General features: G+C 46.1%; 1 protein-coding gene across 1 annotated transcript; it reads left to right on the top strand.

The window, feature by feature from the left end:
- Positions 1 to 1,384: 1,384 nt before the first annotated feature.
- SLC25A5 (solute carrier family 25 member 5) lies at positions 1,385 to 10,323 on the top strand. Its single transcript, XM_077922242.1, has 4 exons — positions 1,385 to 1,644; positions 6,014 to 6,500; positions 6,624 to 6,764; positions 9,932 to 10,323. The coding sequence occupies exons 1-4, from the start codon at positions 1,534 to 1,536 to the stop codon at positions 10,087 to 10,089; spliced, it is 897 nt and encodes a 298-aa protein (XP_077778368.1). The 5' UTR covers positions 1,385 to 1,533; the 3' UTR covers positions 10,090 to 10,323.
- The last annotated feature ends 12,326 nt before the right edge of the window (positions 10,324 to 22,649 follow it).

Genomic DNA, 22,649 nt, shown 5'->3' with positions numbered 1-22,649 from the left:
CCTTCTTCCCTTGGGGGTTCCCCAGCTGGATCCTCCCACCAGTCCATGACAGTAACACTGACACTATGGAGGAGGAAGCTGGCAAGCAATGCCATCCTCTGCTGGTTGTAAGGAATGAGGCAGGCAGGTGGGGGCTGGCTGAGGGTGGAATGTGTTTGGTGGGACAGTGTGCCACGTGCTAATTCACCAACCTCCACTGTCAAGAGTACACACCCTGAGGCATCATGCCTCTACCTGTTGCTTGGAATTGCAGGTGGGGAGGGTGCTGTTGCACCTTCAGGTCCTGCTTGTGGACGTCCCGTAGCCGTGGGGCTGACCAGTGCAACAACAGGATGCTGAACTACGGTAAGTGGTCTATTGGCCTGATCCAGTTGTTGGTATCTGTCTCGAGAGACAATGGAGCTCACACAATGGGAACGAAGTCAAACCCGCTGGAGAACCACAGCGCCTGCTGTGGCTGCAGAGACTGGTAACTCATAACCGCTGTCTCCTGTGTTGTTTTTTGCTGAGTTAGCAAGCCTGGGCAGCATAGGAGGCAACTCCTATGGGCTGAAGTCTCTTCGGCCCTCCCAGTGAAATATCCCCCCCCCCCCCATGTTGAGGGACATTTCAGGTGGTGTGTGTGCACCACATCATGTGATCAATTATGCAGGATGGGGCTTGCCTGCTCCCCCCCCCCCCAGGTTGGCACCCCTGCTGGACAGCGTGTATGGAGGTCCTGGGCTGCCCAGACGACAAGACCCTCCTCTGAGCCTCCCTGATGTGGTCCAAGGGAAGGCAGAGCAATATGTTTGGCACCAGCAGGGCTGCAGGAGTTACCTTCTCCTACTTTCCCAGGTCCACGAGCCCCATTTGTCCCTGTCCCAGTAGGGCTGTTCTTATTGAAGGACACCGATTCCACCTTGCTGCTGTCAGCCAGAAAATGCATTTAAGGACACACAGCCTGTTCCTTCCTGAGGTTGCCTGGGGAACACCCCGTCTGTGTCATCGCACGTCACCCAGGTGCAAACCCACCTCACATCGTTCCGTAAGCGAAGCCCTGCCCCCTCCTTCCAAGGTTATAGTCAATCTCCATCGCGCGCTTCTCCCAATGCGCCCCATCCTCTGCAAGCCTTGGCAACTTAGGATCGGGGCTTCCTTGTATCGAGGCATCATAGGCAGCCAAGGCCCACCCCCTCCCAGGCTGCCAGGGGTCCCTCAAGAGGAAGGAGCACAGAACTCCCCCACCCTCACACATTGCCACCGCAGTTCTCTCTGCGGTTCCTCCCTCCAGCTCGGGTCCAATCAGGGCACTGGGAAGCGGCTGTACGTAGATGCCCGCGTTTCCCCTCCCTCCCTCTGTTCCCACGTTAAAGCCTGCGCGGTATAAAAACCGGCCATTTAATTTGCTCGGTCTCAGTGAGCCGGCAGCCTGCCTTCCATCTCCGTGTGTGCAGCCATCTCCCCTCCCTACGTCTTCTTTTCCGATCGGATCTTAAAGCAGTTTTTGTTTCACTTTTTTCCCGAGCGCTCAACCTTCTTGCCACCGGCATCATGACTGACGCGGCTATTTCTTTCATGAAAGATTTCTTGGCGGGCGGCGTGGCAGCCGCGATCTCCAAGACAGCGGTAGCCCCCATCGAGAGAGTCAAGTTGCTTCTTCAGGTACCACGGGGTGGCTGGGTGGAACCTCGCGCCTTTCGATGGAGAACGGTGGGAACGATTTGGAGAGGGTGGAGGGAAGAAAGAAGGGGATCTTTTAAGCAGTGGCTCTCACCAGCTTTGAAGTCTGCTGGGGACGACGAGGGGGCCGGGCAGGGATTCCTCAAAAGAGGTCATAGGCGGGTCGACTGAGTTGAAAGGCCTCTATTGTCCAGACTGCGCTGGGACGTTCCGTGCGCTATGGCGCGACAGGCTGATCCTGCGCTCTGCCTTTGTCTGAAGCGCTGCGGCCTCGTGGCTTATCCCAGCTCCGAGGAGATGCGAGGGAGTTTTTTTTTAAAGCAGCGGTTCTCTTCCCTGACTCCCCCACCAAGGTCGCGCCAAGGAGATGCAGGCCGGAGCATCCTTTGTTCCCTGCCTTTGAACCCAAGAGAGCAACAAAATTAGATTTCCAGCCTCAGTTCTGCGCCTGCCCTGCCGCTTGCCCAGGAAAAAGGCTCTTGCTGACCCAGGTAGAGAGTGTGGGCCGCAGCTTTCTCTGGCATCAAAAGTTCAGCCCTAAAATTCTATGCTAGGCTTGTGATCGGGGTTTCCTATGGCCCAGGCCTTGGTGATGGTCCGAGGCAAGCGGTCGACCTCTGCCCGCCCCCGTACCAAAAGGAACACGCAGTTCTTTTCTTCCCTTTAAACGTGCCGGTCGAAGGGGAGGAAACCCCACGCTCGTTGGCAGTTTGCGTCGGAGCTGCTGCTGGCGAAAACTAGTTCCGCTTATGCAAATCCCCGCCTGGCGTTGGATTAGTTGCGGGGGAAGGAGAGGCTGGCAAGGAAGGGCAACGCGAGTAAATCGCGGCCTGTCCCCGCAGAGAGCCTGGGTTGCCTTTCTCTCTGCTACCGTTGCGGGAAACCTGCCACTTGGCAGCGTGGCTGCATCCAAGCAGCATCGCCTCAGAATTCGAGGAGGCACGAAGGTGGCACTTCATCCCCTCCAACGTGCCATTGCTTTTGGGCAAAGCCCAAGGTCTTTGAAGTGGAGACCCTTTGGAGCTTGGGAGTTACCTGGCTGTGTAAATGAAAAGGAGGCATATAGCACATGGTGCTAAAACCTGTGATAAAAACTCAAAACTCCACAAAAATCTTACTGAGGGTTTTATTTCAAAGAATTAACCCCAAAGTTTGGGCAGGTGACCTTGAAGGCAAATCTCTAATGGACACCAAGTTGAAACTGTCTTGCTACATAAATGGGCCACATGACAGGTCTTTGTGTTCTTGTTGCTTCATCAACAGATTGGCTCCCTGCATATGGGAGAGTAAAACGTCAAAATTTAATTAAACTTGCCTTCCAAAAACTAGGGTGTTGTAGCAAGAGAAGGTCTGTCAAGGTCATGTGGGTGGATTGAAAGTACTGATCATAACCTATGGTAGGGGTCTGCAACTAGAGACAGGAGGGCCAGATCAGGCTCCTTAAGGAGTACTTGCAAGAGCTGCCAGTTGCCAGAGATTGTAGATGGGAAATTGGGGTGTGTTGGCCATTTTATTTGGGACACAGGTTTGTCATGTCACCTTCCAGTCCCTCCTGTGGACACCTTGGGGCCTTTATGAGATCTGGAACACCTCGATGATCTGGGCACAACTCCTTGTAAAAGAGGTCACCTTGCAATGAAGTTATCATTGGCTGGATTACAGGCATTGTCTGGCTATCTTGCCAGAGGCTAAATAGAATGGAGCCTGAATACAGATTTGAGAGATGACCTATCAGGTAGTCATTAGGTTCAGCAAGGATACAGGATTCTCTTATCGGACTGAGATTCTATTCTATTCTTCTTTTTTTAAGCCTACCTCTCTCTTGTCTTGTTAAGCTAAAGTTTAATCTCTGCCTGAAGGCCTGGTGTTTTCCTGAAGCTTACTTTGAGTCCATGGTGATCACTCTTGCTTTCATGCCTCAGAGGCAAAAAACTGCACTTAAACTTTATGTTAACATAGGTCTGAGAATGATGGTTTGCGATTAGGCCTGGGTCAAGTGTGCCTAGAAAGGACAAAAGGGGCATTCAAGGTCTTTCTCCTATTGCAATAGGCTGGAAAGATGAAACTGCAACTTAATTCTTAGTCATCAGTGTGTACAGTGGTACCTTGGTTGTTGAACAGCTTGGCTCCTGAACACCGCAAACCTGGAAGTAAGTGTTCCGGTTTGCGAACGTTTTTTGGAAGCCGAACGTCCGGACATGGCTTCCAATTAAGTGCTGGAAGCTCCTGCAGCCAATCAGAAACCACAGCTTGGTTTTCGAACGGTTCCGGGAGTTGAATGGACACCCGGAACGGATTAAATTTGACAACCAAGGTACCACTGTAGTTCTAAATGGTGGAAGAAAAATGCACAGGCCCTGCTTGCTGTAAGTACTTGTGAGTCAGAAAGAATGATTTAGGCCCTGTAACTTGATACTTCTAACTTGAGCCTTGCTGTGCTGTTTCCCCAATAACCTCCCTTTATTCGGTTACAGCAGGCATTGGGAACCTATGGCCCTCTAGATGTTATTGGACTTCAATTCCCATCAGCCTCCCCCAGCCCAACAGTTGGGAATGAGGGGAGTTGGAGTTCAAGTGGCAGCCAGTAGTCTTCTTCTGGAAAGAATTATCGGCACAACATCTGTTATATTAATCTTCATTATTACATGGGTGACGTGCCTGTATTTGAGTATTTAAACTGTAACTTCCAGTGTCTCTGGACAGCTCAGTTGGTTAGAGCATGGTGCTGATAATGCTAAGGTTGCAGGTTTGATTCCTGTATGGGATATCTGCATATTTTTGCATTGCAGGGGGTTCAACTAGATTATTGTCAGGGTCCCTTCCAACTCTGATTCTGTGTGTAAAGAATGATGTACTATGTTTTCTCACATAGCTTGATACTGATTGTTCTATTGTTTAAAATATATGTTTAAGTATATATCTAGAGGGGATGCGGGTGGCGCTGTGGGTTCAACCACAAAGCCTAGGACTTGCCGATCAGAAGGTCGGTGGTTCGAATCCCCATGACGGGGTGAGCTCCCATTGCTCAGTCCCTGCTCCTGCCCACCTAGCAGTTCGAAAGCACGTCAAAGTGCAAGTAGATAAATAGGTACCGCTCCAGTGGGAAGGGAAACGGCGTTTCCGTGCGCTGCTCTGGTTCGCCAGAAGCAGCTTAGTCATGCTGGCCACATGACCCAGAAGCTGTACACCAGCTCCCTTGGCCAATAAAGCAAGATGAGCGCCACCACCCCAGAGTCGGCCACGACTGGACCTAATGGTCAGGGGTCCCTTTACCTTTACTTTATATATCTAGAGAAAGGGACGTGGGTGGTGCTGTGGGTTAAACCACAGAGCCTAGGACTTGCCGATCAGAAGGTCGACGGTTGCTAGGTCCGTGCTCCTGCCAACCTAGCAGTTTGAAAGCACGTCAAAGTGCAAGTAGATAAATAGGTACCGCTCCGGCGGGAAGGTAAATGGGTTTTCCGTGCGCTGCTCTGTTTCGCCAGAAGCGGCTTAGTCATGCTGGCCACATGACCCAGAAGCTGTACGCTGGCTCCCTCCGCCAATAAAGTAAGATGAGTTCCACAACCCCAGAGTCAGTCACAACTGGACCTAATAGTCAGGGGTACCTTTACCTTTACCTTTATATATCTAGAAGGGCCACAGGACCTCCCCCCCCCCCGCCCTGGGCTAAGTTAGAGCTTTGGTCCATATTCTGGAGAAAAATGAGCAAGTAGGCTAGATTTCTTAAGCTCAGGAAGAGCCACATTGCCTGTGAACATTGAGGCATTGACAGTGAAAGGGTTTTTGGGATAGTATTTAGGAGCCTAAGGAGAAGACTACAGAGAGATAAATCCAGTTGTGGCATAGCAAGTCATGGTTAAAATGATAGTCTGCAAGACACCTCTGTTTTAACCATGGCTTATGAACCATGGTATGGGACACGGGTGGCGCTGTGGTCTAAACCACAAAGCCTAGGGCTTGACAATTGGAAGGTCAGCAGTTCAAATCCCCTTGACTGGGTGAGCTCCTGTTGTTTGGTCCCAGCACCTGGCCACCTAGCAGTTCGAATGCACGTCAAGTGCAAGTAGATAAATAGGTACCACTCCTGCGGGAAGGTAAACGGCATTTCTATGCGCTGCTCTGGTTCGCCAGAAGCGGCTTAGTCTTGTGGACAAACGCCGGCTCCCTTGGCCTATAGAGTGAGATGAGCGCGCAACCCCAGAATCGTCCATGACTGGACCTAACGGTCAGGGGTACCTTTAACTTTTATGAACCATAGTTAACATCAGCTATGGTTTGCTATGGCTTAGCTATGGATTACGTCACTGACTATGCAGCCAGACTTAATGTCCACTTTCCATTTTGGCAGGTGCAACATGCGAGTATGCAGATCACAGCAGACAAGCAATACAAGGGCATCATGGACTGTGTGGTCCGGATCCCTCGTGAGCAAGGTTTCCTGTCCTTCTGGCGTGGTAACTTGGCCAACGTTATCAGATACTTCCCCACACAGGCCCTCAACTTTGCTTTCAAAGACAAATACAAGCAGATCTTCCTGGGTGGCGTCGACAAAAGAACCCAGTTCTGGCGTTACTTTGCTGGAAACTTGGCATCTGGTGGGGCTGCTGGTGCTACCTCTCTGTGCTTTGTCTACCCTCTCGACTTCGCCCGAACCCGTCTGGCGGCTGATGTGGGAAAAGCTGGGGCTGAGCGTGAATTCAAGGGGCTTGGAGACTGCCTGGTCAAAATCTTCAAGTCGGACGGCCTTCGGGGACTGTACCAAGGCTTCAACGTCTCTGTCCAAGGCATCATTATCTACAGAGCTGCTTATTTTGGTATCTACGATACTGCAAAAGGTAATTTTCTTGGGCTTTTGCTGGGGCTTTTTGGTAGTTTTATATGGCTTCCCATTCAAAGTTCGGAAGTATGGATGCTCAAGTACAGCATTTCCCCTTATTTCTGATTTCTTCACTTCGCAGGGATGCTTCCTGATCCAAAGAACACACACATCTTGATCAGCTGGATGATTGCTCAGTCGGTTACTGCTGTTGCTGGCCTGACCTCTTATCCCTTTGATACAGTTCGGCGGCGTATGATGATGCAATCTGGTCGCAAAGGTGGTAAGTATCAAAGCCGCAGCAGGGAGCACAGAAAGCACAGCTGGCGGTTTTGCTAGATCTTTTTGCCACCTCTGTGATGTCTGCACAGTCCCACATATGTGGGACCTGTGGCTGTATACCTAGCAGGGACCTGGGTGGTGCTGTGGTCTAAACTACTGAGCCTCTTGGCCTTGCTGATCGGAAGGTTGGCAGTTCGAATCCCCATGACTGAGTGAGCTCCCGTTGCTCTGTCCCAGCTCCTGCCAACTTAGTTCAAAAGCACACCAGTGCAAGTATATAAATAGGTACCATTGTGGTGTTTCTGTGCACTCTGGCTTCCATCACGGTGTTCTGTTGCGCCATAAACGGTTTAGTCCTGCTGGCCACATGACCTGGAAATCTGTCTTTGCACAAATGCCAGCTCCCTCAGCCTGAAAGTGAGATGAGTGCCACAACCCCAAAGTCGCCTTTGACTGGACTTAACTGTCCAGGGGTCCTTTACCTTTACCTAGCATGTATGTTTTGGGTGCACATTGCATTGTCTACTTTACCAGACTGAAAGTGTGTCCCGTCTAGCTATGTATTGTTGGTTCTGGCTGATGATAATATCTTAAGTTCAAGCTTGGCTCTACTACCTGGTTTTCCTTGGTGGAAATCATAGCTAGAGCTTGTTTCAAACAAAAGCATACAACTCTTGTAGATGACCAACTTTGTTCTGAAACTTCACACAGGTAAATTTGAGTGTTGTGGAAGGGATGTTTCTTGCTAAAAGACAGAGGGACTGGTTTATAAAAGAAAAAAGAGCCACACTGCCTTCTGGAGTGTCTCTAAATTTTATTAGACTAGATTGAGCACAGGCATAAAATAGACTGCTTCTTGGCTGATGGGTCTGTCATGTTAGCTGCAAGTGTACCAATTCTACTTCAGAATAAGAAATCCTATAGGAGAAACGCAAGACCTAGAAATTTGAGGAAGATGCTAGACTTCTGGAAGCCAGGGTAATGCTGCCTCTTTGGCCTGTCTTTTGCTCCTTTAGTAATCTCTGCAGCAATAGAGAGCCAGGGGGTTTCGGTCGTGTGAGAGCAGGTGGGCTAAATGTCCTTTAGATACATTCTGTGTATATGATCTCTCCCAGTCTTAAACAGTGAATATATGTTAAATACATAACTGGAAATTACCCAAAGGTCATCCAGCTCACCTGCTGCATGACCAAGTCAAGTAAACTCATGCATCTCAGTTTCACCATTTAATACAAGCTCCTAGCATCTGTCCATTTCTCCCTTCAAAAGCTTCCAGAATAATTAGAGGGTTGGATAGTTTAAGAGGGAAAGCATTCTTTACCACTACAGGGTACTTTTGATAAGTACTTCCAATTTGTACAGACCACAAGCACTGCAATCTATACAAATTCCAAACATGCGGCCATTAACTAAAGGAAAACACATTTTATCATGCTGGGCAAGATGAGTGGCTCGAAAGGCTGTAGCTCTGTGGAAGAATGCCTACTTTGCATGCATTTGATCCCTGGGATTGCCAGGTAGTGCTGGAAAAGATTCCTGACTGAAACCCTAGAGAACTAAGGACAGCCAGTGTGGACAGCACTGAGCTAGGTGAACCAGTGATCTGATTTGGTACAAGGTAACTTCCTATGTAAGGGATGCGGGTGGCGCTGTGGGTTAAACCACAGAGCCTAGGACTTGCCAAACAGAAGGTCGGCGGTTCGAATCCCCGCAACGGGATGAGCTCCCGTTGCTCGGTCCCTGCTCCTGCCAACCTAGCAGTTCGAAAGCACGTCAAAGTGCAAGTAGATAAATAGGTACTAATCCAGCGGGAAGTTAAATGGCGTTTCCATGCGCTGCCCTGGTTCGCCAAAAGCGGCTTAGTCATGCTGGCCATGACCCAGAAGCTGTACACCAGCTCCCTTGGCCAGTAAAGCGAGATGAGCGCCGCAACCCCAGAGTCTGTCACGACTGGACCTATTGGTCAGGGGTCCCTTTACCTTTACTAACTTCCTATGTTCCTAGGCACCCTTTTCCCTTTAAATATGTGCTACAGTGTTAGATCCTTATTTCTGTTTGGCTACATGTGGTAATAAGTGGCCATGAATGGTTAGCACACTCAGCCAATGGGAGAATTTTGTTCCACTTCCTACTCCCCTGGTGAACCGCTGCAGATTATCCCAGAAGTAGGTTTGTTGGACAGGGACAGATCTACCATAAAACTAATGAAGCTTAAACTTCGGGGCCCCTAATCCCAGAAGAGTCCCAGAAGTTACTTTAGTCCACGTTGCTTAAAATTTTTGGGTCTAGTAGATCTATTTTGAGTTCCACACCTGGAAAACTATAAGGTATAGGGAAAAAAATTGTTCACACCAGTGACTTTGATATGTGAGATAATCCAGTGCAGTGGTACCTCGGGTTACAGATGCTTCAGGTTACAGACACTTCAGGTTACAGACCCTGCTAACCCAGAAATAGTACCTCAGGTTAAGAACTTTGCTTCAGGATGAGAACAGAAATCGTGATCTGGTGGCAGCAAGAGGGAGGCCCCATTAGCTAAAGTGGTACCTCAGGTTAAGAGCAGTTTCAGTTTAAGAACGGACCTCCAGAACAAATTACGTTCTTAACCCAAGGTACCACTATACAGAAATTTTAACCAAAATCTGAGATGCAGTAGTTAATAAAATAAAAATAAAAATTGTGATCTGTTGTGGAACAACCCCATTGAAGAAGGTAACAGTAGTTACCCAGACCTGCTGTTTGTGACGGGGGGCCCCATAACAGTTCAAGCTTCAGGGACCCCCTAATGTAGGCCTGCCACTGGTGTTAGGTATTTTTAACCTGAACGCAAAGTAAACATGGTAGATAGTGGGATGTAAGAGTACTATGTCTTCACCGCTCTTGCCTTTGGCTCAGCCCTCTAGTTCCCTTGCCCTGCTAATGACTTAGTCCATAACTAAGCCTATTCCTTCCTTATCTCAGCCCTGATTCCACTTTACTCCATTCCTGTCCCCTCTATGTTGAATGGTAGGCTTCCCGGTGCTTCTTCCTAAACTCATGTTTTGCATGCATTCATGCTGCACAAATCAATATGTGTGTGGAAGCCAAGCAGAACAGCAGGATTGCAGTATGCATCAAAAGAATCACTTGCTCTCCCATGCCAAGTTTTCTTTCTCTTTTCTTCTTTAGCTGACATCATGTACTCTGGTACAATTGATTGCTGGAAGAAGATTGCCCGTGACGAAGGAGGCAAGGCTTTCTTCAAGGGTGCTTGGTCCAACGTCCTCAGAGGAATGGGTGGTGCTTTTGTCCTAGTCTTGTATGACGAAATCAAGAAATACACATAAGCTACTCCCCTCCTGGATGGCACTTACTATGTTATGTTCATGGACTGCGTCAAAACTATTTATCAGTTCCTACTGAGGTTTCTACTGGTTGGCAGAGGGCCACAGTTCTACTTGCCTGATCCATTTATCAAGTTGTTCCCCTGACAATGGGACTCAAACTTTATTTTTGTTCAGTCACTTCTGTTAAAATAAGTTTGAGATAAATAAAATTTAAATTTAAAAACAGAAACAAAAGTGCTTTGATTCTTTCATTAATTACTTGAATTATCCACTGCTTTGAGTCGTACCGTTAAATCGATGAGCATTTTGCCAATGGTGCCAGTATTATGTGGATTGCATCTGGGAAGACTTAATAAGGGTGGTTGTTTTATTTTTGCAGTATATTTTGAAGCATGGAGCTTTAGTGCTTGCTACGGGGCTTTCGGGGGGGGAGGGGCTTGAGTAAAATGACCTTGATTGGTCCTTCTCCTAGTGAACCCACCTCCTTGCCCTGGCCACCTCTACCAATTTACATAGCTCTGTCCTCTGGGCCCCACTGGCATAACCACCCAGAGGGAGAGTGTGAGCCAAATCTGCTCTCCAAGCACACAAGCAGTGGCAGGAGGAGGCACTGATTGGCCACTTGGAAGCAGGTGGGCCTTAGCAAGGTATCCAACAATACTGATGCTGGCTTCAGCAAGCAGGGTAATGAGTGGCTAATTGTCCGGGAATCGATAATTTTACTTCTTAGTTCTGCAAAAACTAATATAAAACAATAGCCCAAGCAACTGTTTAGAATTACTCACGTACTGTGTTGGGAAATTAAGGTTATAATATCCAGGAGAAAATATAAAAGCCATCTTCATTCATCCCAAATCACCGTTCTGTTAATACCTGCGAGTCACAGGTTGGTTATAATTATGTTCACCTCTAGCAGCAATAGATGATGGAGCTACTCCAGGTGGCATGAAAATCATTCATAGATCTCTCCCCATGCACATTGAACTGATCTTTTTGTTTTTACTTCTCCACAAGTTTTATTCTCCATCCCTCTTGATACCATGATTCCAGCGTTTGGGGGACATAATTCTTTCCAGGCTAGCTGCTGTCAATAAGAATGCTACTTTTTCCCTTTTTTATGGTATGATTGATTTTAAATTAGGGAGTTACTTAACATTGTATAGGCTTGGCCAAGTGTGTCCTTGTATCCTGCTACCCTTCCCTTTCCCATCTTTTATGGCTCAATATAATATGCAACGGGGACGCGGGTGGCGCTGTGGGTAAAAGCCTCAGCGCCTAGGGCTTGCAGATCGAAAGGTCGGCGGTTCGAATCCCCACGGCGGGGTGCGCTCCCGTTGCTCGGTCCCAGCGCCTGCCAACCTAGCAGTTTGAAAGCACCCTCAGGTGCAAGTAGATAAATAGGGACCGCTTTCTAGCGGGAAGGTAAACGGCGTTTCCGTGTGCGGCTCTGGCTCGCCAGAGCAGCGATGTCACGCTGGCCACGTGACCCGGAAGTGTCTCCGGACAGCGCTGGCCCCCGGCCTCTTGAGTGAGATGGGCGCACAACCCCAGAGTCTGGCAAGACTGGCCCGTACGGGCAGGGGTACGTTTACCTTTATAATATGCAACATCTCAGATTTGGGGTGGTTTTGGGCCCTGTTGGACAAAATGTGCAATGACAACATTGCACTGACTTCTACACCAGATTATAGTGTCTACTCTGTTAAGAGCCCAGTTTATAAGCAAAGCGAATCCATTGACCTGTTACAGAGTTTTTTTAAAAAAACAAAAAATAATAATAAAGCTTTAAGATGTCAACAGAAGAAAATAAACATGGGGCTTTTATCTTTAAATTTCACAGGTAAGATTTAACTATATGCCTAGTATGCAAACATAAAACATACTGGCAGGACTTCATTTCACTTATAGATTCTATTCTATACCAATAGAGTAAATGCAGATGCTGGGAGGATTATATTATAGCTAAAACAGGGCCACAGAGAAACAACAAGGAAGAATTGGCAAGTTAGGGAAAACCCAAGGCTTGTAGAAGAATGAGTTGTTTTAATTCCCCACTGGGGGGGGGGAGATTGCAAATGTCCCATTGAGGACTGATCATACTGAGTGGATACAGAATGCTAAATCTCGATTGTGGTGGCAGTGAGAAATCTGCCTGAGAGTCCTGGAAGAAGATGTGGCTATTTTACTGCTGAGCCCCATAAGTTTACCAAGAAACACACATGAATGCGCTCAGTATACACTTTCCCAAAGTAACCGCTAGGACCAATACTTGCAAATACATAATTTCAGCAAAACACATTTGATGTCTAAGGCTACCCCAAACTTCGCAGCTTGGGGGGATGGGAATGAAATACTTCTACCATGCTCTAGGGAAACCAGTTCCCATTTTCTTTCCTGCTTCACCAGTCTGAGTGACGGAAAGTTTTATTGTGTAGTACTTGGCTACACATGGAGACCATAATTGTTAAAAGGCATTAACTGGAACACAGAGTTCAGTTCCAAGGACCAGCTTGGCAAGTGCGCTGACCTGGAATCAACACCATAGCTATGGCTTCCTCACTGTACAGCCACCACCTCCTCTTCTCTGCAACTGTGATATGGGTGATATGCAGCAGTTTCATCATGCTTACATGGCTGGCTGAAGTCCCCTGGTTGCCTGTTCCAAAAAGGCCCAGATTCCTTTGCCATGTGTTGCAGCTTGGATTGGAAAGAAGCCATTGGGATTGGGATTTCCAGTTCAGCAAGTTCACCACCTTCCTACTGGAGCTTGAAATTAATCCTTCATGTTAAGTGCCTTTCTTTTTTAAAAATAAAGTGAAGAAAGAAAAAGTGCATAAAAAAAATAAAAAGGGCAATAAAGAGGGTATAATTATAGCACACTAAATGTAATCAATTTCACTTCCACACATTATTATATATATGCTAATGCATATAGAACTATTACTAACATAATATATTCCTTACTTTTTTCTTTCAAGGGGAAAACCCAGTAAGGTCCCTTGCAACACTATTTTGGGATGCACTCCAGGTAATATTAAGCATCCAGCTGATGGGGACTTAAAGGTGTAGTTGTACATAATTTTGTGCAAGTAGGATTTGCAACAAACCTTGGAGGTGTGGAGCGTGTCTGTTCCAATCAGTCAGCCATGATCTCTTCAGTACTTCATTCTGTTCCCCACCTGGTTTTCTTGTCTTTTCTTTTCTTCCCCTGATCAGCCAGCCAGCAGTCAACACATTCAGTCCTCAACAGATTGTTGTTGAGTTTTCCCCTCCTTAGGGTTTCTCTCCGTAAATATATTTTGTACTTCTGCAAACTTCAGGTTTCCTACTGCTGGCGCCCCCCTTGGTGGTGCCACTTGGGCTTACAGAAACAGCAACACTTATGCTCCAACATCAGAAGCAGAAAGAATAGTAGTGTCTTTTTGTTGCTCAAATGCTTGGCTGAGCATGTGTTGTCTAGTAATTCTTACAACAGTCTGTATAACAGGCCACTTTTAGCTCTATATGGCTGATGTGGGAGGCTGGCAGAGAGTGGACAGCCCAAGGGTATTTAGTGCTATCACAGGAGAGGTGAAATTTTAACGAGGGATCTCATTGTGTCTGCTCTTAGCAGCTATGCCACGTCACTTGATTGCAATATCGTGGAGAGCTGGGCCATGTGTTGGCTAGTCATCAATAGAACTGCAAGATTTCATCAATAAACCAGTTAGATTATTTTTTTAAAACCCACAATGGCTAAGAAAGTACCTTGGTTAATCAAGCAGCATGTTTGTTTATATGTAATATTTTTATTATAAATACTTACAAAAGCTGCTGATGGGAAGAACCATTTTAAGAGAGGTATCCTCTGTTCCCTCACACTTGGTAAACAGTGTCTCTTCCAAGACTGCCTGCTGTGGCCCAGCAGTGAGAATATAAGAAGCTGCTGAATCAGGCCAAATACCCAGCATGCTATTCTCACACTGGCACACAAGATGCCTCAATGGGAAGCCCAATGGCAGGACCTGAATCCTATAGCACTATAGCAGTTGGTGATTCCCAGCAATTGACATTCCTAAGCATATTGCCTCCCAACAGCATATGTAGAGAAAAGCCATTGTGGCTAGTAGCAGTTAATAGCATCATCCTCTGTGAAATATAAATTGGGTAGCAGCATTGGACTGCAAGAAGATCAAACCTATCCATTCTGAAGGAAATCAGCCCTGAGTGCTCACTGGAAGGACAGATCCTGAAGCTGAGGCTCCAATACTTTGGTCACCTCATGAGAAGAGAAGACTCCCTGGAAAAGACCCTGATGCTGGGAAAGATTGAGGGCACAAGGAGAAGGGGACGACAGAGGATGAGATGGTTGGATAGTGTTTGCAAAGCTACCAGCATGAGTTTGACCAAACTGCGGGAGGCAGTGGAAGACAGGAGTGCCTGGCGTGCACGAAGGAGTCACGAAGACGACTAAACAACAACAACAAAGCAACATTTTTCAGCCCAGGGCTGCATTTTCTTCTAGGCAACCTGCCAGGAGTGGATATGCCCAGGAGCAAAAGTGAGTGGGTCAGTTAATTTTATCTTTGAACGGTAGGACAGGTGCATTCACACACTCAAGTCTCTCTCCCAGGCAAGTAAGGAGAGTGATCATAGTTCAAAAACACATGCCAGTAAGACTAAAACACACAAGAAAGCTGCAAAGGAAGAGATGGAGCAAAAATCTGATTCAGTTTGCATTTAAATGTGAACTTCTGGCCAAGATGGCATCGAGAAAGGTTGTTATTGGCAGAGCTCTGCATTTAAAAGTGAACCTGCCCAATTTGCCGTTTCAGAAATAATATGCAGACTGCAGAAATCCAGTTCTCCAGCCAATTAATGTGTACAAAAATGCATATGCTTGGCTAAAATGAAAATATTAGTGAAAATAACAAAACAAAAAGAATTACATTAGAGAAAATTGCTTCACAAAAATATGTATACTAGGAAAAATACCTAAATGTGTATATTGGGATAAATTTGCATTAAAATGCTTAATAATTTTTATGAGGACTTAAAAAAAATAATCTCAAACTAATGTGGAAATGTGGAGCACTGAACTTAAGGTGGAAACAAATGAGAAGCTGTGGGAAACCAAAATTGGTAAATTCACTCATCCCTCTTAGCAATCAAGGTGTGTCCACTTTGACTATGAATTGCTTAATAAATAGCACTAACATATCCCCTTATGAGTCAGATATGTTGAAATCAGATGAGCAACACAGCAGCTTTCTCCTCTAGGCATCTGCTGCTTCTTCCCTTTCCCCCGGCCCAATTTATCTCTTGCCAAATTGGGTTATGTAACAGTTTCTTTTCCTGGAGAAACAGTGGTGTTGGGAAAATAGTGTGCTATTTTACACCTAACTTACCACCCCTAACAATCGAGGGAAATCAGACTAGTGAAAGTCATTTTGGTTTGCCCTCTTCTCAACACCCATCACAGAGATTTCCTATTGACTCCCTTACAGCTCAAAATTATCAATGTACAAAGAGCCTGTAAGCCAGTATTTGTTGATACCCCCGAAACTACCAAGATTGTTTCAGGGGTGCTTAGCCAAGATCTTTAAAGCTAAATCTAAAGTTGCAGTGGAGGACAGAAGTGCCTGGCGTACTCTGGTCCATGGGGTCACGAAGAGTCGGACACGACTAAACGACTAAACAACAACAAAGTTGCCTGATTTATTCAATGGTGGCTATCTAGTCTTTTATATATTGTATGTGTTTGGATTTTCAATGTATTTGGATGACTTTGTAAAAAGATAGTAGTACTACTACTACTAGTAGTAGTAGGTCCCTGTGTGCATCAGTAGTAGTAGTGTGCTCACTTGCTCACTCTACTACTTCTGGTAGTGAAAACGTTCAAGTGAGTAATCTTTGACTTCCCCAAGATTACCTGGTGAGTAAGAACCCTCCAGCAGAAGTACAGGGGCAACTCCCTCCCTGCCCCAATTCTCCCTGCCCACTTTCCTCAGATGCTAACTAACTATTGTGCAATTATAGTTGGCAGTGGAAGTCCCCAAAGCGGGACAGTATGCTTGATCAGGCAACAGGAGCCTCCAGCCCTTCAGGCTGCCTCCTCTTATCAGGGCCTCATGACTCTTCCCAAACATGCCCCTCTGCAAGACCACACCTCCTCACCAGCCCTGATCCTTGTACTCCCCAGGTGCTTTTGTCTGCCTGCCTGTGTCCATGTGTCCTTGAGCTGTGGCAAGGTTTCTTGGTTGTGAGGAAAGAGGTATGCATGGGGTGTGTGTATGTTGTAGAAACCTTTGACTTCTGCATGGCTGGAGTGTAATAAGCAGTGGTGCAAAGGTAAAGAGTCACATCCATGCTCTTTTCCTCACTTTTGATGCTGGCACCAACCGCCCCTGGTATAAGGTTCCCAGAAGGTTGCCCAGGAAGGGATAGTATGTCATAGGAGCTTGGGAAGTTGTATATAGTCGATTTATGACCTAAAAGGGAGCTTCTTTCACATTCATTACTTGTTATTTACAGAGTGCTTTAATTGGAATAGTTACTTACAATCTTTCATTGACAAGAAGTTGTGTTAGATACTAGGCCATTTGTTGGGAAAGTCATCTGCACAAGCTCTGAAGGGAATGGAAACTGTGCCAGAGGCCTGCCATTCATTTTGGCTGGGCTTGTACAGGAGGAGAAGGGATAGTTCAGCTGATCTGAGCAGGAGACATTTAATCTCAGGGTTGGGGGTTTGAGCCCCACACTGGGTGAAAGATTCCTGTGTTTTACTAGGTGGTCCTCGTGGTCCATTCCAACTCTTCAGTTCTGTGATAAGACATTCATCTTGGAGCCCAAAAGCATTCACACAACTAATGTATTGCACAGTTTCCTTTTAGATAATAGCAAGTTAATTACCTGGCTTCCAGCTCTCATGTTAGCCGTTTTAATAAGGAAAACAGTTTGTGGCTAAAGTTTGACCACTGCTCTGCCACCAACAAGAGTCAACCATTGTATACTGTGTGGGAGTTTAAGCTGGCACAAACCTCATTGACAAATCAGCGGGCCCCATGATACCAGCATTCCAGTGTTGGCATTGCCTTCCTACAGATTTATGGGTGCAAAGGGACCCATTGGGGGAATTTCCCCCAAAACAAACTCTAGGATCAAAGGAGGGATTCTCCTTGGGACTGCAGTGGGAGAGGACAATATTAACCCCCCTCCCCTCCATGCCCGTTCTGATCCCTTAATTGGCAGTGATTTGCGTGTTGAATCATCACAGTAATTTGGTCCTAATAGGATCTGAAGAATGTCCAACATGCTGGTTTCTCTTGCTGCTTCATGCTTGAGGCCTCCTGCGGACTGCTTTAGTGACCGTGTGTTTGTGCTGAGAAGGAATTTTACACAATGTGAAGAATGCATCTCTATGCTCTGTAGGGGAGTGCAAGCAGCCGGCTGAAAAGTTATTGCCAGAGAAGTACTTTGACCTCAAGAGCATGGCCCGGTAAAAAGACAGAGGGAGGAGCACATGGATAAATAATTGCCAGTTCATGGCAAAAGCCAGCACTACTAGGAACTATATGTTGATCAAACAGATGTCACCATGCCCTATCACAGACATAGCTAGCCCAGGGAGCTTTTAAGCTGCATACATGTAAAAAAAATCAGTAAATAATACCAGCAGGTACTGTGCACAAGATCCAGAAGACTAATGGTACAATCCTGTACCCCCACGAATTGGATTTCACTGTAAGAGTGAAAAAAGAAAAGTATGTTCAGAAATAGAATGTGGTACAGCTCTTTCTGGACTGTACCACCTCAGGCTATAGGCTGAGATATTTGTTTAATATGTTTACATGCCGTCTGTTCACTTCAAATAAAACATCCAAGGCAGCAAACATATTTTTTCAAAGACCCTAAAAACAATTTAAAATTCAGAATGGATGAAAGCCAACAATCTAGGAAATGCCTGGCAGAGTACATTTTTAGAATATGGTTAGGTCAAAATACTGCTGCAGCAAGAAGCTTTACAGCTGCATTGGAACATAAAGAAGCAAAAGGTGAAATGAACCAGGGAGTTCCAGTGCTTGGGAAACAGAGAACAGATGTTGTCCCATAGAATAAGAAGAAAACACACCTTCCCGTAGAGGTATATGAGAAAAATCTCCCTGACATAATAGCTTTCCGAAAATCCCACATCAACGTGTGCAAAAGCAAACAAACGCTAAAGACAATCTGTTCTGATCTATGCTACAAAAAAATAAAATCTTGTTAAAACATGTGTTCATGTCAGCTGTGCAGTTTGGTTTAGGCCAAACCAAACCAGATGTAGAAACTTTCCTCTATCTCCAAAGCTGCTTACCTGTCAAACAAGTTGCTCGGCAGGTTCAGGCCAACCGTCAGGTATGCTGTTTCCTTCAGAAAGTGTGAGTCCTACCTACACTTTATTCATCCTCCTGCCTGCAAGCTTTTGTAGACAATATGATTTTCAGATATCTGGCAGTGCACAGAACCTTTCCTTATTTGAGAACAGTAAAGCGCTGCAGGTAACTTTTAATTTAAAATTTTGGTGCTCTAAATTTTGATAAATAAACCACAAAAATCATTTAAAAAAATAAAATGAAATAAATGTTGAGAATTTCAGCTTCCTCCAGCATTAGAAATCATTTCTGGTAGGGAAGGACCTGCCATTTTTTAAAACACACACACACAAAAGAACACATGGAGTTATGAAAGTGTCACTGCTTTATTAATGTTCTGCCTTTCTTCCGCAATTCCAAAGACAAAAGAAGTTGCCTTTTGCTGAGGAAGACCACTGGTCCATCTAGCTCAGTCCTTGCTAACCTGGAACATTCCAGAAGTTTTGGACTATGAGCTGCAGTTCAAAACATCTGGAAGGAATCAGAGTAGAAAAGGTGGACTCACTCACTGGATCATCACCTTGTCGTGGTGAGTGGGCTTGCACGTTCCTATGACCCTTGTGAGCGAAGCCGTTGGGAGTCTCATACTCCCAGCTGGGTCAGCCAAGGCGGTAAGGTCAAAGGGGAGGAGCTAGACCAAGAATGATCCAAGAAGTCCTCAACAGCAGAACAGGTTGAAGATAACAAGCGGTATGTTACAACGGCTGTGCAGGCGGATGAAGGCTGCAGCAGATAAGAATCTACTGGTCGTCGTGATATTCATGCCATCGGAATAGAGCCTTGCTGCTGAGCACTGCAGCAGGCACAGATCTACACACATAAAACAAATTCACGCACAATGCCCCCTAACCCCCACCAATTGTAAAGAATTCAGCTCACACTTGATCAAAAGCCACCTCAACTCATATGAGCAAATTAAAGGGAATTCTAGAGGGAATTTCCCAGGGAGGACAGCAAAACCTTCATATGTTGTACTGGAGCTACACCCGCCCATGAGTGGTGTAAAAATCAACATCAATCAATTGTCTGTTTGTGTTCTACCACTGAACTACTGCCCTCGGTACATGACAGTTCTATATTAAAAAACAGAGTGTAGTAATACTGAATAACCGTTATTTCAAATAAAACTATTCCTGGAGTGCCCCTTGCCTTGTTTTTATTTTCTACCTCACCTATGTTTTTAGACTACAGGATTGGCAGCAAAGGAATGTACAGTATGACTGTAAAAATTAAAAAGAGGCTGTTTTCTTTTTTGATTGCCCCTTGGTTTGGTCTCACGAGAGTTATATTCCTAATCATCTGGAAGTCACCAGGTTGGCAAAGGCTGCCCTCATGTATGGTTTTTGTTCATGCATGGAGCTGGGTTGTAGTTGTTTGGATGAGGGGAGTATTCTAATATGTAGCCCACCTCATCCCTACACTCCCAAAGTGGTACAAATTTTGCTGAGCACACCTGAGTCTCTGAGCGCTAAGAGATCTCAGGAGTCCCAGCAAATATATTGGGTTTCGTATCCTTGGAGTGAAGGTCACTGGAAGCCTGCCAATATTGTTTTTCTGTGATGTAAGGCTTAATTAGTCATATATATGGGCTGAGTGCAGCATGGGAGGCTCACAATATTAACACTGCTGTATTTGACTAACTTCTGCTTAGACTAGGCTCTTTGAAGTTAATGGACCTCAGTTGGTCATGGCCATTGACTTCAATTTACTACTCTGAGCAAAAGTGAGTTGAATGCAACCCCAGGTTTCTAGGAGCACCTGGGCCAGACTTCAGGGGGCTTCCAGCATGGTGCCTCTGTGTGTGTGTGTGTGTGTGTGTGTGTGTGAGAGAGAGAGAGAGAGAGAGAGAGAGAGAGCGCTCTTATATTCCTTACTGAAAAATAAAAAGTACAAAATTACAAGTGTGCAGAGTAAGATAAGACACAAAAAAGAAGAAACAAGAAATAGTACCCATGTAGAAAACAAAACGGTGTTTCCGTGTGCTGCACTGGCTCGCCAGAGCAGCGATGTCACGCTGGCCACGTGACCCGGAAGTGTCTCTGAACAGCACTGGCCCCCGGCCTATAGAGTGAGATGAGCGCACAACCCTAGAGTCTGTCAAGACTGGCCTGTACGGGCAGGGGTACCTTTACCTTTACCTTAGAAAACAAAACAGAACAACAACAAGAAGAAGATATTGCTTACATTACCCTCCAAAAAGGGTGGGACTTGTTATTGTAGTCAACCAGACCTTTATCTAGTATGGTATTTATAAAAATGATATCCAAATATCATTAAATTTGTCCATGGCAAGTTTACATTTGTACACAACTTGTTCATGTGTAGCGAGTTTGGTGCCTGTGATGAAATCTCACATGCTGAACACCTTGCCACTCACCATGCAGCAACCATACCAACGTGTCTCCTGACTGTGGGGGCTGGCAGCCATCTTAATTCCTCCAAAATGTAATGCCCTCGTCTATTCAAGGTTGGGCTCCCGTTCAAAAGTAGTACTACTGTCCACCCAGTTCACCACTACAACAACCATCTGGGAGCCTGGCAGGGAGGGCAGGGAGCGGCGACACAGTCAGGTTGGACCAGTGAGGGACCTTTCTGAGCCCCACAGAGACACTTGGCCAATGCCCAGCCTGACCAGCTGCTACCTCACCTGACATAACACTCAATCTAGTAGACAGTGAGTTGGGCCTCTGTGTCTCTTTTCAGCTCCAGTCCCAAGCCTGACTGCCCTCTTTCAGGCGGACACACCTTTCTGGCATTTCATCCAGCCAGATGTGGCAGAGGGGAGAAGGGAGGTCTTTCCCCTTCTGCTCATCTTCCATTAGAGTCTCCAGCTATTTCTTCCCATGACCACTCATTGTCCAGAGCTTACATTATGTTATGTACTGAGTTGAATAGGATCCAAACTGCAGCAGCCTGATTGGTCCTAGAACAATAGGATCCAAATTGCAGCAGTCTGATTGGTCCTAGAACAATAGGATTCAGAATGCAGCAGTCTGATTGATCCTAGAACAATGCAGCAGTATGATTGGATGGCAGGAACCACCCAATCATGCTCCAGATATAAGTGAATCCACAACCTGATTGGCTTACAGTAGAATTCCGGAATTAGCCAATCATGTGCAGCCCATTGTGTAATTAATGTATATAAAGCAGATACTTTGAGGGGACAGGAATTCATTCCTCCTCACCACTATGAGCTGAATAAAAAGCATGAAATCACTTTGCGACTCTGAGTATATTTCACATTACAAAGCATATACTTAATAGACAAGGAACTGTCCCCTCTCCTTCCTGCACAGAAACCAATTTTGCAGGTATAAAACACGGGACTAGAGAGGACTCAGAAAAACATCCCAAATTCATTGCAGCGTAATTGGTCAGAGATTCAGGCAAAGAGTGACAGCTCCCTGCTACCAGTGTGTGTGTGGAAAAAATAGCTGAGCCTGTCAGAGACTGCAGATCAAGCATTCTGCAGCAACTGAATGAAGACTTTTGACTTCCACGGTTGTGAGAATGACCTTCAGCAGCAGAAAAGTGCTTACTTCCCCCTCCCCTTTCTCTTTTGCCCTTTAATTGTCACCTGACTGAAGGTCACCCATGGGCCATGACTGTGTCCCCTCCCTCCCTGCTGCTGCGTTTCCTTTTAAGGATATTCAAGATGCCAGGAAGTGTTTTTTACTTGATTAACTAAAGCTCCACCTTTGCTTATGTCATCATCAGAACGCCTGTCTGGGAAACTCTCTCTGAGTAGGCCTGCTCAGGCTTTTGCCAAGCGAAGGAGCTGGGAACCGCTCAGTGGCCACACTCTTAAGATTAACATCCAAACCATTTTCAAAAGCAGAGTTGCCTTGCATCCTAAACTTGCCAACGATTCCTAAAGCAGGCAACACAGCGCTGCATCAGTTTGCATACAAGCTAGCCACATGTTGCAGGACTACAATTCCCATAATCTCTGACCGTTGGGTACGGGGAAGGGGCTGATGGGAGCTGAAGTCCAGCAATCTCTGAATGATCGCAATTGGCCCAGCCTGAAATAAATATTCAACCCAGTCTTTTGTTAAATGCCTGCAGTGACCTGGTTCCCTGGATTCAATGCTGTTTCTTTTCACCCAGAAGGCAGAGACCTGTTCTGACTCTAAACTACTGCCATTTGTTATGAATCCTCTG

Source organism: Podarcis muralis, chromosome Z (assembly GCF_964188315.1).
Source record: "Podarcis muralis chromosome Z, rPodMur119.hap1.1, whole genome shotgun sequence".
NCBI classification, from domain to species: Eukaryota; Metazoa; Chordata; class Lepidosauria; order Squamata; family Lacertidae; genus Podarcis; species Podarcis muralis.
This window is presented reverse-complemented; position numbering and strand designations above follow the sequence as displayed.

Coding starts and splice junctions, on each gene's coding strand:
- SLC25A5 (XM_077922242.1), top strand. CDS start 1,534: ATGACTGACGCGGCTATTTCTTTCATGAAAGATTTCTTGGCGGGCGGC. Junction 1,645..6,013: donor GAGTCAAGTTGCTTCTTCAG/GTACCACGGGGT, acceptor CCATTTTGGCAG/GTGCAACATGCGAGTATGCA. Junction 6,765..9,931: donor GCAATCTGGTCGCAAAGGTG/GTAAGTATCAAA, acceptor TTTCTTCTTTAG/CTGACATCATGTACTCTGGT.